This window comes from Schistocerca piceifrons, chromosome 9 (assembly GCF_021461385.2).
Source record: "Schistocerca piceifrons isolate TAMUIC-IGC-003096 chromosome 9, iqSchPice1.1, whole genome shotgun sequence".
NCBI classification, from domain to species: domain Eukaryota; kingdom Metazoa; phylum Arthropoda; class Insecta; order Orthoptera; family Acrididae; genus Schistocerca; species Schistocerca piceifrons.
The window spans coordinates 179,542,561-179,558,307 of NC_060146.1; the positions used below are offsets into that span (position 1 = coordinate 179,542,561).

Sequence of the window (15,747 nt, forward strand, 5' to 3'; positions counted from 1 at the left end):
TACTGTGCCAACTTATAACTAAATCTGAGGGGGGTGCGTTGGCAGGTTCCCTTGTAAGCACTATGGCACTTAACATCTGCTGTCATCGGTCCCCTAGACTTAGAACTACTTAAACCAAACTAACCTAAGGACATCACACGCATCCATGCCTGAGGCAGGATTCGAACCTGCGACCGTAGCAGCAGCGTGGTTCCAGACTGAAGCGCCTAGAACCGCTCGGCCACAGCGGCTGGCTTGTTCTCTTATACAAAGTCACCTGTAGTTCCTATACATTCGTTATAAACGCTTAGAGTGTTTAAGCAATCACTTCAATTACAAGTGCTATTGGTGGCTGGTTATAGTCAATCTGCTATACAGTAACACAACAATGACAGATTTGTAACATAATGTTTATTAAAAAATATATACAAAGTCTGTTAGTGATAAATGTCGGTGTATGCATGAGAGACATGGCAAGTGGACAGTTCTGGAGAATGGACCCTGCTGGATCACTGTCCAGCTATCGCTGTCCTCAGGAGGATAGGAGGTGATGCTCAGTCGTCCTGTTGGGAGATCCTCCTGGCGATTCCAGTTCCTACCAGCTGGCGGTAGTAGCTGAGCACCACCAGTAAGCTGTAGGCTGCACCCACTGCAACACACACCACCAACATGCTGACATTTGTCACACTCTAGACATGCCAATTCTGCTAGCTCCCTTTTGCCATCAGATCCTGGTACACACACACGGCTCACTTTCTGGCACGCAGCACTGCATTCTAGACACCGGAATACCATCAGCGAACAGTAGGCAGTGCCCTGAGGAACGCATGCAACCTATTCTCTGGTATACGATAAGTGTGAGAAAAGTGCTAATTTTTTATCTACCAAAGTTTTGTCTTTTTCAAACATCAATATTGTCCCCTTCAAAGTAGTTTGCTTCGGCAGCTGTACACTGTTGGAGTAATTGTCTTGGTAACTGCTCTGAAAGGCTTGAACTGGTAAGTCGTTTTATATGTTGGTCACATTCTTTCGTATGTTCTGTGGAGGCCTAAAATGACATCCTTTTAAGATATCTTTCTACTTTGGGGAAACAAAATCGTCACAAGGACTCAGATCAACTATATAGTCGGGCATAGTATGTTACAGGCTAGCCAGCTGAACTACACCGACCACTGTACCTTCTGGCGTAAGTTACACTAAACAGTTGAATACCACCAGCCTACTATAGACGGCGCCCTAGCAAACACATGATAGATCCTTTGGAATACGATACACACAGCAAAATTGAATTCCACTACCCTCTTGTAGGCTATGCTAGCTGGAGCAGGTACAATAAACACTCTGGTACTGATCATGTAGAAACCTCTGTATCAACGTTCTTTCTTTGCCTTACTCTGAGATTCATTTTGACTTTACTGTTGTCGTGTGCCAGACATGAGCATTTCTTTGGATTAAGCGACTGGTTACAGGGAGTCGGCTGGCCCAAGTGAGACGGAGTCTTGGCCTGACTGTGTCGTTATAAGTCCCTTATTACAAAAGTTAAGGATTGGGATTAGTCCTGAACGACGAACATTGAGTGTCTTATAATTTCTGACTTTATTCAGGGGCTATCCTCAGCCTAGTATGCATCTGCTCTAAATGAGTTGTATCCACGAAAGACCAAGTCTTTGCAAGGAGTCGGCGAGTAACGAGCACCATTCGGCCTATTAAAGGACCTGTCAGTGCTAATCGCTTCTGCAGCCGGGGCAGGACACGCATGAGTCCTCAGCTACCCTGGCTAGATCTCCATCTTCCGTTCGAAACTACTGCAGATACCTCTGCTCGCCCCTGCTCGGCTAATAACTTCGGCTGTTTCTGCCAATGCTGCTACCTCTCCACCTCCACTAAAACCTGCCTGCCCTGTCTATTCTCTGCTCCTCTGTGCTCTAAAACTGGCATGACTCCCTCTTCGGAACGTCTGCATCCGAGTTTTCCCTTCGCCACCTGCCAGACTTGGCATAATGTTGAAGGGCCCTAGTTATGCTCTGTTTCTCAGGAAGTGCGGGGGGTGCCTGTTGTAAATGTTGTCCTTGACCTGCTATAAGCTCTTCATGACGTACATGTGCCCCTTCCATATCTTCTCTCGCTTACCTCTGCCTTACTCTCGCTCTGAATGACATTTTACGGCTTACAGTGCTATTTCTTAAGTGTGGCTGCCGTCCCCATGGCGCCACCGACCAAAAACATAGCTTCTACGTACCTAAAGTATCTGTCATTTCACGTAAGTCTGTTGTCGTGCTCTGGTGCTGCTTGCAGGCCTCATAATTTTTCCCTTGTTATGCTCGTGAAGCTCTCCCCTGTTATTAACTCTTAAGACTTTGTTGTTATTTTTTTGACCAAGGCACTTCGTCGATGTTTACTGCTCATGTTATGTTCACACTGAATTCTATTACGTCTGGTTTCTTGCAAAAGAGTGACTGAATGCTCTAGTCTTGTCAGGTGAAATAAATAATGGAAAGCAACAATCCGTAGACTCCATTTTGCTGGAGAAGGGAGTAGAAAAATCGTGGATATTCGTGTCGGTGGGATTGCAATACATGCCTAGCGATAAACTGTGTCAGCACCTTACAAGATATAGAAGACACATATGCAGACATCAATAGCATGGTAGTAGTCGTGCTGGGGTATTGCGGAAAGCAAGGAGCATTTTTATTTGATCGCATCGAAACAATGGTAGAGTTTTCAGCTGAGGCAGTGAGTGGATTCGTGTGGCCATGCTACCCGCTGTCCCCCCCACCCTCTGGGACGCCATGTACTGAATGTAAACACCTAAAATGGCTCCTTGCATCTTACCAGTTGCGTTTTCTTTCACGATCACCACAGCAACCATTGAAAAACATGACACAAATGTCCAAGCTATTGCAGAATGACCAACGTGCAGTGTGAAGAGGAGTAGACAGTTTTGGTTGTACGCCTCCACAGTTGTTCTCCATCTATAAACATGACCTCTAGTAGGTAACTGTGTAGACACACATCCACACGGCCCCATTACATGTTTGCATTAGTCACAAGACACTTCGTTGTTGTTTACTGCTCATGTTCTGTTCAAATCTGTTTACACCTGATGGACCACCGAAGCCTCTATCTCATCGATAACTGTGTACTGAGAGGCTTAGCAAAGGTACAGGAATGGACAACATAGTATGAACTCAATAGAATCAGTTTAGGATATTATAGAATTTTAATAATTTTAAAACTATATGCTTGGGTCATCTTTCGTAGACAACTTCACTTGGCACATATCTTGTATGCTTTGACAAGTCATAACACATGTTGCAGAAATTATGAGCTCACATGAAAAAATATTAGTCACCCCCATAAAGGAGCACTCTAATTGGTGTAAAACTAGGAATACCTACTGACAGTCACATAATCATCTACACCCACAGCACCAAAGCGTTGTGTACGTGCCAATTGCATGTACAGAATCAGTACAGTAAAATGTGTAGATGTGGAGACATAACAGAATGGCATGGATGTGCTGAAGTCCGCCCGCATCTCGTGGTCGTTCGGTAGCGTTCTCGCTTCCCACGCCCGGTTTCCCGGGTTCGATTCCTGGCGGGGTCAGGGATTTTCTCTGCCTCGTGATGGCTGGGTGTTGTGTGCTGTCCTTAGGTTAGTTAGGTTTAAGTAGTTCTAAGTTCTAGGGGACTGATGACCATGGATGTTAAGTCCCATAGTGCTCAGAACCATTTGAACCATTTTTTGCTGAAGTCCTCACCGTGAATGAAGCTGCCATATTTGTTAGTGTACCAACATGGACTGTCCAGCGTGTCTAGAATGAATGGTCCATACTCACTACCATGTAACATAGCATAAGAACAGATGATGCTGGTGTAGAACTGGTACCACAAGGTCATATCAGCCCCCACCACCATGTGTGTATGTGCCATTCACTTCTATGGGACCAGTGCAGTAAGATGTGTAGATGTGGAGAAGAAACAGGCTGGTATGGATGTGCTGAAGTCCTCCCCATGAGTGAAGCTGCCAAATTTTTATTGTACCAACATGGATTGCCCAGTGTGCCTACAACGAATGGTCCAACACTCACTACTCTTTCAACCACAACCATCACAGCAGCAATGTGTATGTGCCAATCGCTTCTTTGTGATAAGTACAGTAAAATGTGGAGATGTAACAAAGTGGCATGGATGTGCCAACGTCCTCACTGTGAATGAAGCTGCCATATTTGTTGGTGTACAAACACAGACTGCCCAGAGTGTCTACAACGAATGGTGCAACACTCACTGCCATGCAACATGGCTTAAGAACAAATGTGGATGGTGTAGATCTGGTACCAGAAGGTCATATCAGCCACCATCACCACAGCACCAGTGTGTATGTGCTAATCCCTTCTATGGGATAAGCGCAGTAACATGTGTAGATGTAGAGATACAACAGAATGGCATGGATGTGGCAAAGTCTCACTGTGAATGAAGCTGCCATATTTGTTGGTGTTGAAACGCAGACTGCCCAGGGTGTCTGCAATGAATGCTGCAGTACTCACTGCCATTAACATGACATAAGAACAGATGTGGATGGTGTAGATCTGGTACCAGAAGGTCATATTACCACCATCACCACAGCACCAGTGTATATGTGCTAATCCCTTCTATGGGATGAGCGCAGTAACATGTGTAGATGTAGAGATGCAACAGAATGGCATGGATGTGCCAAAGTCTCACTGTGAATAAAGTTGCCATATTTGTTGGTGTTGAAACGCAGACTGCCCAGAGTGTCTGCAATGAATGCTGCAGTACTCACTGCCATGTAACATGACATAAGAATAGATGTGGATAGTGTAGATCTGGTACCAGAAGGTCATATTACCACCATAATCACAGCACCAGTGTATATTTGCTAATCGCTTCTATGGGATGAGCGCAGTAACATGTGTAGATGTAGAGATGCAACAGAATGGCATGGATGTGCCAAAGTCTCACTGTGAATGAAGTTGCCATATTTGTTAGTGTACCAGCACAAACTGCTCAGAGTGCCTACAACGAATGGTGCAACACTGATTGTCACGTAACATGGCATAATAACAGATGTCGATGGTGTAGAAATGGTACCTGACGGTCATATCACCACCATCACCATAGCACCAGTGTATATGTGCTGATCCCTTCTATGGGACCAACACAGTAAGATGTACAGACACGGAGATGAAACAGAATGGCATGGCCGCGCCGGTGTCCACACTGTAATTGCTAGATTTGCTGGTGTATCAATGCGGACTACCCAGTGCATCCATGAGAACTGGTGTACCACTTGCTGTTACGTAGCATGGCGTAAGATCGGCGACGAGCTCTGGGATCATCTTGCAATAAATCTCTGTCTTCACGAAAGCTTTCGTGCCACACGAAACCACGACTTTTCTTGAAAGTGCCTCGCCTGCATATGCTTGCTTAATCATCGTTTACGTTTCTCTAGGGCTTTTCCCGAGCTTAATGCAGAACTTAATGTTTGCTTATCACTTTTTCTTAGACCTACGGTAAAGTCTATAAGGGTAATAAGAGAGCGAACGCACCTGTCATGACGACCGCTACGGAGAGCAGGACGAAGCCTCCAATAACGAAGTCGACGTAGAAGAAGGTGCCGACTATGACGATCTGCAGCAGCGTGCGGCTACACGTGGTGCCGAAGAAGCCAAACAGCCAGATGAGCACGTGGCGCGCGGAGTCCTGCGGCAACACAGAGGAGCGTCCAGCGTGAGCAACACTCGCCGCTCAACAGTGGTTGTTACGAGGATTATAATCACTGCTTTTACAGAAACTACAAAGAGAAGAAATTTTTTGGTACAAATCATTTTATTCATTATATCCGTAGTGACTAAAAGAAGGGATCGATTGGTGGGACAAGTTCTAAGGCATCAAGGGATCACCAATTTATTATTGAAGCGTGGAGGATAAAGATCGTAGAGGGAGACGAAGAGGTGAATACACTAAGCAGTGTCAGAAGGATGTAGGTTGCAGTAGTTACTCGAAGATGAAATGGCTTGCACAGGATAGAGTAGCATGGAGAGCTACATCAAACCAGTCTATGAACTGAAGACTACAACAACAACATCCATAGTGGATGAAGAACTGCGAGCGTCATTTAAACTGACGATCTACGTATGTGGATACTGTAGTGTCACCGCCAGACACCACACTTGCTAGGTGGTAGCCTTTAAATCGGCCGCGGTTCGCTAGTATACGACGGACCCGCGTGTCGCCACTGTCAGTGATTGCAGACCGAGCGCCGCCACACGGCAGGTCTAGACACACATCCTAGCACTCGCCCCAGTTGTACAGCCGACTTTGCTAGCGATGGTTCACTGACAAATTACGCTCTCATTTGCCGAGACGATAGTTAGCATAGCCTTCAGCTACGTCATTTGCTACGACCTAGCAAGGCGCCATTATCATTTGCTATTTATCTTGTGATGCATGTACCATCAGACCGATGTTCACCAATTATGGATTAAAGTTAAGTATTCCAGCAGCAACGTACATTATTGGCTATATTAATTACCTTGTCCTGTTCCAGACCTCAAGCCAGCCTGCGTGAGCTTAACGCGTGCCTTTCGGCGACCAATCATAGTGGCTTGGCTGTGTTGCCAAGTCACAACAGATACTATATGCAGCAAGTTCCTTTTTTTTTAATTTAATACGATTTTTTGTTCCATTAAGTAGTTTTCCAGTCACTGCAGGCTCATTATGATTTGGAGGTCCAATTGAAACATTGCTTTTGGAGTATAGGGTCGTGGTGATGTCGGGAATAACGGAAATTTAGGTATGAGTTAACGAAATGTGCACGGAAGAAAAAAATGATTATGTTTTAGGGTGCTGAAGTTAATAAATCAATCAAGAAGGCTAGGAGAGTAGTGGGCAGATAAGCAAATTGCTGGCATCCCACTTAAACAGTGAATGAACGTCATTCAGCTCCAGTATGATGTACAGTTGTGGACAAAACGAGCGAGGCCCCTCGCCTTTTCGTTATGCTGACCCGCACAGTTTTAAAGTCTGCTACACAGCATAACAGGCAAGGCGACGAAATGCTACCAACATAACATGCACGGGCGTGAAATTGAAAAACTATCCGAACTTTTTCAGACTGTTTTCAATCATGTGTAGGACTATATTAATGCTGATTAGTGCGTTAAACACGACACTTAAATATAGGATATAAATGAAAGAAGAAACGCTAATTAATATGAACTGTACTAATAAAAATTAATTTTAGCTAGCCGGCCGGAGTGGCCGAGCGGTTAAAGACGCTACAGTCTGGAACCGCACGACCGCTACGGTCGCAGGTTCGAATCCTGCCTCCGGCATGGATGTGTGTGATGTCCTTAGTTAATTAGGTTTAAGTAGTTCTAAGTTCTAGGGGACTTATGACCACAGCAGTTGAGTCCCACAGTGCTCGGAGCCATTTGAACCATTTTTTTTTAATTTTAGCTTATGGAGATAACGTAACTGTTTTAGTAAGACAAAGTACCCCAGATAGTTACGAATTAGCAAAATATTATGCGCATTCAGTGCCACACTTAAGTCAATTCAATTATTGACGGAATCGGAAAAAGTAGGTAGTAACAAGTATGAAATTCTACAAGAGTTTCATATTGACATCCACAGGACACAGGTACAGAATAAAGGTAGTAATAAAACGTATTGTGGCCGCGAGAATTTCTTAAAATTGTTTTACTGATAGTCACTGGGTGTTGTGTGATGTCCTTAGGTTAGTTAGATTTAAGTAGTTCTAAGTTCTAGGGGACTGATCACCATAGATGTTAAGTCCCATAGTGTTCAGAACAATTTTTGAACTGATAGTCAATCTGCCTCCTTCGAGATTAGAACCGAAAACAAACCAGACCTCCCTTGCAGTAGCTAACATCTTTCACTACGCTAGCAGACAACCCTGGCAAACAGCCCTCTATTATTACCCCAGACATGAATAAGCCGGCAATTTCGCAATGACAATGGCAAAATGATCTGGAGTTTCTGTTCCATAGAGCTTTCTGGACTCAAAAACATGAATTTCCTACCTTTATGTCACCGCTTATATGACAATCATTCGGGATGTTTATCAAATTAATAAAATACTGTTATTAGCGAGTAAATTTAGTAGGATACTTCTGAACCACCCCTGGAAATAAACGGCGACATAGCTGCCAAACGTATTCTACAATGTTTCGAATTCTCCATTAGACTCGGCACAGCCAGAAAACGTTCATTATCCCAAGTGTTTCTTAAGCTAACTAGCAATGGGAATGGTCACACTTCTAAAACGCGGTGGCATTAATGCTGGGATGTGAATTACCACGTGTATTGGCAAATGGATTTTATTTGCATTCCTGTAAACGTGATTTGGATCGAAAGCTTGGCTGCGATTAATATGCTTGATATATCGACTGCAACTAGAACATTTCGAATAAAGAGTAGGGGGAATTGTTTATGCGGTCCTCATCCTCAGTAACAGTCGTAGCTATTTTCGTTGTTAGGATTTCGTCACACGGTTCGCGCGGCTCCCCCGCCCCCTCCCCCTCCCCCGTGGCCACCGTCGGAGGTTCGAGTCTTCCCTCGGGCATGGGTGTGTGTGTTATCGTTACCGTGAGTTAGTTTAAGTTAGATTAAGTAGTGTGTAAGCCTAGAGACCGATGACCTGAGCAGTTTGGTCCCATAGGAACTTAACAATTTTTTTTAAAAGTAACTGACGACTGCAGAAGTATATAAGCTAAAGAGGCCAAGCGCAAGAAATGCTTAAAGAGGTACATGTTAAGATCAAATATAAATTTATGTGTGGGGAAGTCTTTTCTACAAGTGTCGGTCTGGAGTGAAGCCTTGTATGGAAGCAGAAAGTGGACAATAAACTTGTGTAGACGAGAAGAGAATACAAGCTGTTGAAATGTAGTGTTGCAGCTAAATTTTGAAGACTGGATGGGTAGATGGGGTAACTAATTTAGAGGTACTGAATGAAGGAAGAAGCTTAGTGGCACATTACATTGGGCTGTAAGAAATCATCTCTGCGGATTCAAGACTGGAAAAATACCAAGTGTTTTCGATCATATCTCCGACTACAGCCAGCATTCCATTTTGGCCATGTGTATATTTTCCGTTAGACTGTGTTATTCATTCCACAATTGTGCTTATAATGTGCCGTCTTCCCGAATATTGTAGCGAACCACAAACACTAAAGGATCTACATGAAATGTATTTGCAGTTGCGATTATGGAGATCAATCAGCTGTACAATCGCATGACGACAATGAAAATTTTACCGGACCGGGACTCGAACCCGGATTTCCCGCTTATCGCGAGCGGTCGCCTTACCATTTAGCTATCCGAGCACGACTCAAGCTTTTTTTTTCACTTTGTTCGTTGTTGATCGTTGTGTTTGGTCGTTGCGGATGTCGCATGACATCCAGTCAAGTTCGTTTGTTGATCTTTCCACTCAGTTTTTTATTACGGAGGCCAACCGGCTCTCTGACCGAACACGCTGAGCTACCGAGCCGGCATTGGCTAGAACCAAACTTCCATATGTCGTCAACCATGTGTCTACAACTTGTAATCGTACATCCATTACGTATATTACCGTACAGGGGAGACATTTTACTCGAAGCCGGCCGCGGTGGTCTAGAGGTTCTAGGCGCTCAGTCCGGAGCCGCGCGGCTGCTACGTTCGCAGGTTCGAATCCTGCCTCGGGCATGGATGTTTGTGATGTCCTTAGGTTAGTTAGGTTTAAGTAGTTCTAAGTTCTAGGGGACTGATGACCACAGATGTTAAGTCCCGTAGTGCTCAGAGCCATTTGAACCATTTTTTTACTCGAAAGCCGCTTGCCCGGTATCGACGGGTAAATACGATATTGGTGCCTGTGTTACACATGTCCGAAGGAGCTTTGCATCGTAATTCGGAATAAGAAAGGTGCTGCAGCATCATACGAAAAGATCTCGTCAAAGGATCTGCTCCACTGGAGCTAAAAACAGGAGGAAGTTAGTGGCAAGGAAAGACTGTTGTCAAGCTTACAAATGATTCCAGCAATAACTACAATAACAGTGATCATCATTCTGGATTTATTCCGAATTGTAGGAAGTTACCACCTTTATAGCAACACGTTTCAAACGTTTCTGCCGGCCGCTGTGACCGAGCGGTTCTAGGCGCTTCAGTCCGGAACCGTGATGCTGCTACGGTCGCAGGTTCGAATCCTGCCTCAGGCATGGATGTGTGTGATGTCCTCAGGTTAGTTAGGTTTAAGTAGTTCTGAGTCTAGGGGACTGGTGACCCCAGATGTTAAGTCCCATAGCGCTTAGAGCCATTTAAACCGAACGTTTCCAGTCGCTGTTTCTGGTGCTACGGAAGAATGTTCTGTGATGAGTAAACAGAGAATGTATTGAATAAAGAAGGGTTATAATCAACAGGTCACGAATCTCCTTACATGACATATTAATGGGACTTCTGTTACGGTACTCAGGCGTAGTTAAGTTGGTGCTGAATGTCCCCTAAAGGGCATTAGAATATGCAAAAAGTGTCATATCAAAGCTGGTGGTTGTAGTAGGTATGTGGAAGAGAGACTTGTAGGATCTTACCTTATTGGCTGCGAACATGAGCAGTATGTTGAGGATGAAGTTGATCGTCTCCGTGATGCTGAGTAGTATCATGCACCACCTCCAGACTGCAATCAAAAGCATGCGTCTGTGAGCAAACAGATCGCTGGTCCGTCTTAAAGGCGGTTTTGAGAAACTTTACACAGTTATCGTGAAGTGGTTAAAATTTCTGGTACAAAAGCTGTTAATGGGCTATAAGGATGGTGAAGACTTCTGCACGTGAATAAACATAAGGAAGATACACGCTAGTCATGGTATCCTGGACTGCTATCAATGGAATACATGGCCATAAAAGTCGAACGGGTGTTTGACTGAAATTAATTACGAGTAATATGTTGCATTGTTAGCGTTCCAAAGAGGCAATAGATTCTAGATACCTGTTAGTTATTTAACAGGTTCCACGTACGCTGTGAAGTACAGAGAAAGCTACGAGGTAGTTCACATGACAGTAACAATTTGTCTGTGAACTGATAAACTTACTGGTGGATGTCTGCGCTCAAGACTTATTCTGGGTTATATACTTTTGTTTCGAAATTTAATGTTTGACCACAGATATAGCAATGTGCAATTATGTTACTTCGTCCCTTACAGTGAACATATACCCACAAATAACTAGATTTCTGTCTTTTATTCATTGCTGCTACACACAAAATTAAAGAAAATGAATGTAACAAAAACTGTGTAGTTTTCCCGTTGCTATCGAACGACAGTGAAAACTCTTCTACATAATTCGTGGGCTTTAGTGCGTAACTTATTATTTGCTTCATAGGTATTACTCACGAGCGATGTTAAAGTAATACCTTAACTATCGCCTATGCCTAGAGCGAAATGCGTTGTCAGAGTAAAGGCGATGCACGCCGGTGTGCAAAACTTATGGACGAAGTAACTTCCGCAAGATATGTCGCTGGAAGGAAACATAGCTCGATGAAATTTGTACCATACATAGAAAGAACTGCTGCAGTATAATACAGAAGGTAACGGAAAGACATACGCACTGAGACGAACAGAAATGACCCTCTTATTCTGAGACAATCGATACACTCAAGTCAAGCGATTTATGACGTTCCCCCTAAGATTGCTAAAGGTGGGACATGATTCTTAACACAATGTGTGAACACCACAGGCAGCAGTGTATGCACTGAAATGTGCTGCCAAGTTGGCCATAAGCACGGCAAGGAGTTCTTCAGGAGTAGTTCCATCCCTCCGTCAGCGCGGTTCAACTGCTGCATGGTCGTCGGTACGCCTCTCCAATGCATCCCTCATGTGCTCCGTGGGTTTTAAATCGAGGGAACGGGTAGGTGAATCTATTCGCTGAATATCCTCTCTCTCCAACAGCTGGTCCGCATACCTGGTTTGTTGCTCATTGTCATCCATAAACACGAAGTCAAGACTGGATGCCCCCCATCCCACCCCCTCCCCACCAAAATACGCATATAGGGAAGTATTGCAGTGTCACAATAAAGCTGAGCTGTGGCAGTATCGTGTTCAAAGATTTGGAGGTCAGTACGTCGATGCAAGATTATACCTCCCCATATACACTACGGGCCACTAAAATTGCTACACCAAGAAGAAATGGAGATGATAAACGGGTATTCATTGGACAAATATCTTATACTAGAACTGACATGTGATTACATTTTCACGCAATTTAGGTGCATAGATCCTGAAAAATCAGTACCCAAAACAACCACCTCTGGCCGTAATAACGGCCTTGATACACCTGGGCATTGAGTCAAACAAAGCTTGGATGGCTGCCCATGCAGCTTCTACACGATACTACAGTTCATCAAGACTAGTGACTGGCGTATTGTGACGAGCCAGTTGCTCGGCCACCATTGACCAGACGTTTTCAATTGGTGATAGATCTGGAGAATGTGCTGGTCAGGGCAGCAGTCGAACATTTTCTGTATCCAGAAAGACCCGTACAGGACCTGCAACATGCGGTCGTGCATTATCCTGTTGAAATGTAGGGTTTCGCAGGGGTCGAATGAAGGGTAGAGCCACGGGTGGTAACACATCTGAAATGTAACGTCCACTGTTCAAAGTGCCGTCAATGCGAACAAGAGGTGGCCGAGACGTGTAACCAATGGCACCCCATACCATCACGCCGGATGATACGCCAGTATGGCGATGACGAATACACGCTTCCAATGTGCGTTCACCGCTATGTTGCCAAACACGGATGCGACCATCATAATGCTGTAAACAGAATCTGGATTCATCCGAAAATATGACGTTTTGCCATTCGTGCACCCAGGTTCGTCACTGAGGACACCATCGCAGGCGCTCCTGTCTGTGATGCGGCGTCAAAGGTAACCGCAGCCATGGTCTCCGAGCTGATAGTCCATGCTGCTGCAAACGTCGTCGAACTGTTCGTGCTGATGGTTGTCGTCTTGCAAACGTCCCCGTCTGTTGACTCAGGGATCGAGACGTGGCTGCACGATCCGTTACAGCCCTGCGTATAAGATGCCTGTCATCTCGACTGCTACTCATACGAGGCCGCTGGGATCCAGCACGGCGTTCCGTATTTCCCTCCTCAACCCACCGGTTTCATATTCTGCTAACAGTTATTGGATCTCGACCAACGCGAGCAGCAATGTCGCGATACGATAAACCGCAATCGCGATAGGCTACAATCCGACCTTTATCGAAGCCGGAAACGTGATGGTACGCATTTCTCCTCCTTACACGAGGCATCGCAACAACATTTCACCAGGCAACGTCGGTCAACTGCTGTTTGTGTATGAGAAATCGGTTGGAAACTTTTCTCATGTCATCACGATGTAGGTGTCGCCACCGGGGCCAACCTTGTGTAAATGCTCTGAAAAGCTAATCATTTGTACATCACAGCATCTTCTTCCTGTCGCTTAAATTTCGCGTCTGTAGCACGTCATCTTCGTGGCGTAGCAATTTTAATGGCCAGTAGTGTAATAATTACTACCCTGCAACAAGACTGTTTCTACATCGAATATTACTTTGTTTCTAAACATTATGACTAGTTCGTAACGGACCTGCAATGCTAGCACCAGCACGGCACGGTAGTCGGTCGGCGTTACGTCCATCTCCGGTAGACGGCATCTTGTACGCAACGGCAGGGAACTTAATTTCATCACAGCTCAGCCAAGTAGCACGAAATGTTTTTAAATTATATACACAAACCTTCCTCGTGAACCACTCTACCTTTCACTAAAAACCTGATCAAAACACCTAACGTAGTTCCTGGCATTGTTGACGGATTACGAATGCAGTTTAAGTTTCTAAGAGCAATAAAATTTTTGTGGTATAACTTAAAAATAAGAGTTTTTTTTATTTTTTTTCTTTATAAGAATCTAGGGGCATGAAAGGGAAGCAGTGGTTGGGAAGAAGAGAAATTTGTTAACATCGAGTATAGATTTAAGTGTCAGACGTTCTGATAGTATTTGTATGGAGTGTAGCCATGTATGGAAGTGAAACGTGGACGATAAATAGTTTAGACAAGAAGAGAATAGAAGCTTTCGAAATGTGGTGCTACAGAAGAATGCTGAAGATTAGATGGGTAGATCACGTAACTAATGAGGAGGTATTGAATAGAATTGGGGAGAAGAGAAATTTGTTGCACAACTTGACTAGAAGAAGGGACCGGTTGGTAGGACATATTCTGAGACGTCAAGAGATCGGCAATTTAGTATTGGAGGGCAGTGTGGAGGGTAAAAGTCGTAGAGGGATACCAAGAGATGAATACACTAAGCAGATTCAGAAGGATGTAGGCTGCAGTAGGTACTGGGAGATGAAGAAACTTGCACAGGGTAGAGTAGCATGGAGAGCTGCATCAAACCAGTCTCAGGACTGAAGACCACAGCAACAACATGTGCACAGGGAAGCCTTGCTTGGTACCAAATTTCATAATTCTAAATCAGTGGGAAGATCTATGTAGCTTTTGATAAGTGATGTCGCGAGTTTCAATAAATGGCTGTATCTTTCGATTGTATTGAATTTGAAGTTTGCAGCTCTTACATTGCAAAGGGACCGTAGTCCTGAGTATTAGATATTCGATTTAATACCTCCTCAATTTCAGTTTGATACTTCTACATGTTTCTGAGAATAAAGGGTCTTAGTAGTCGGCAGACAGACGGACAACAAGTGTTTCTTCCTTATGGACTGAGGTATGGAAGTGGTCCCAGAATTAAACTCTGTACACTGAGGTGACAATAGTCATGGGATACCTGCTAATATCTCGTCAGACAGCCTTTAGACTTGCATAGTGCAGGAGCTCGACGTGGCATGGACTCAAAAGGTCGTTGGAAGTCCCCTGCATAAGTATTGAGCCATGCTGTCTCTATAGCTACCCATAATTGCTAAAGCGTTGCCGGTCGAGGATTTTGTGCACGAACAGACCTCTCCATTAAGTCTTTTTAATGTGCGGTGAGATTCAAGTCGGGCGATCTGCGTGGCCAAACCATTCGCTCGAACTGTCCAGAATGTTCATCAAACTAAATGCGGACAGTTATGACCCACTGACATAGCGCATTGTCGTCTGTGACGGTATAAACCCCCGTTACTAGATGAATATTTCTAGTATGAAAGGATTGCTTTGTGGACAGCGAGCGCGCTACATGGTGCACGATTCGCGGATGCGCGTGGAGCGTTCGCGCGTGATTTGCAACGGTCGCCGGGCTGCCACGTGGCCCGCAGCTTGGGGATTGTGTGGTTTTCGCGCATTACGCGAAAACTATGTAACTTACGGTGAAGAGCGATGCGGTAGTGGCTTGGATCAGCAATATGCACCTTCTGAAAGATAGGTCTTTATTTCAAGTCACGAGACGCAAAAGTTATAGTAATCTCAAAATCGGTTAATATCACGAATACTTAAAGATTAATAAAAATAGTAAATAACAACTTACAGGGATGAGCTTGCACTCATTAAAAATGTTTCGTCATAGCGGATCGAGTTTCGTAGTCATAAGTTAAGATTCATATATAATTAAGCCCGTAAAGAGCAATAAACAGAGTTTGAGGGAAAATTGTTTAAAAAATTCAATAGAAAATTTATGACGTAAAGAACGGCACTATATAATATTTTGGGTGGCATCACACGTATTTTAAACTAGTTAAGTTATACTATACACTTAACTTGCAATAGTTTTCATTGTTTGCAAATTATTATTA

The 15,747-nt window shown here is 44.2% G+C and overlaps 1 protein-coding gene across 1 annotated transcript in view; it reads right to left on the reverse strand.

Annotated features, from left to right (window-relative positions):
• Window positions 1-368: 368 nt before the first annotated feature.
• The window catches only part of LOC124717153, a 50,204-nt gene continuing 34,825 nt past the window's right edge, over window positions 369-15,747 (reverse strand). The window contains exons 4-6 of the mRNA XM_047243911.1: window positions 10,585-10,670; window positions 5,549-5,702; window positions 369-628 (exon numbers count right to left, since the gene is read on the reverse strand). Coding sequence (XP_047099867.1) covers window positions 534-628; window positions 5,549-5,702; window positions 10,585-10,670 — 335 coding nt within the window. The 3' untranslated portion in view covers window positions 369-533. The remainder of the gene's footprint in view (window positions 629-5,548; window positions 5,703-10,584; window positions 10,671-15,747) is intronic.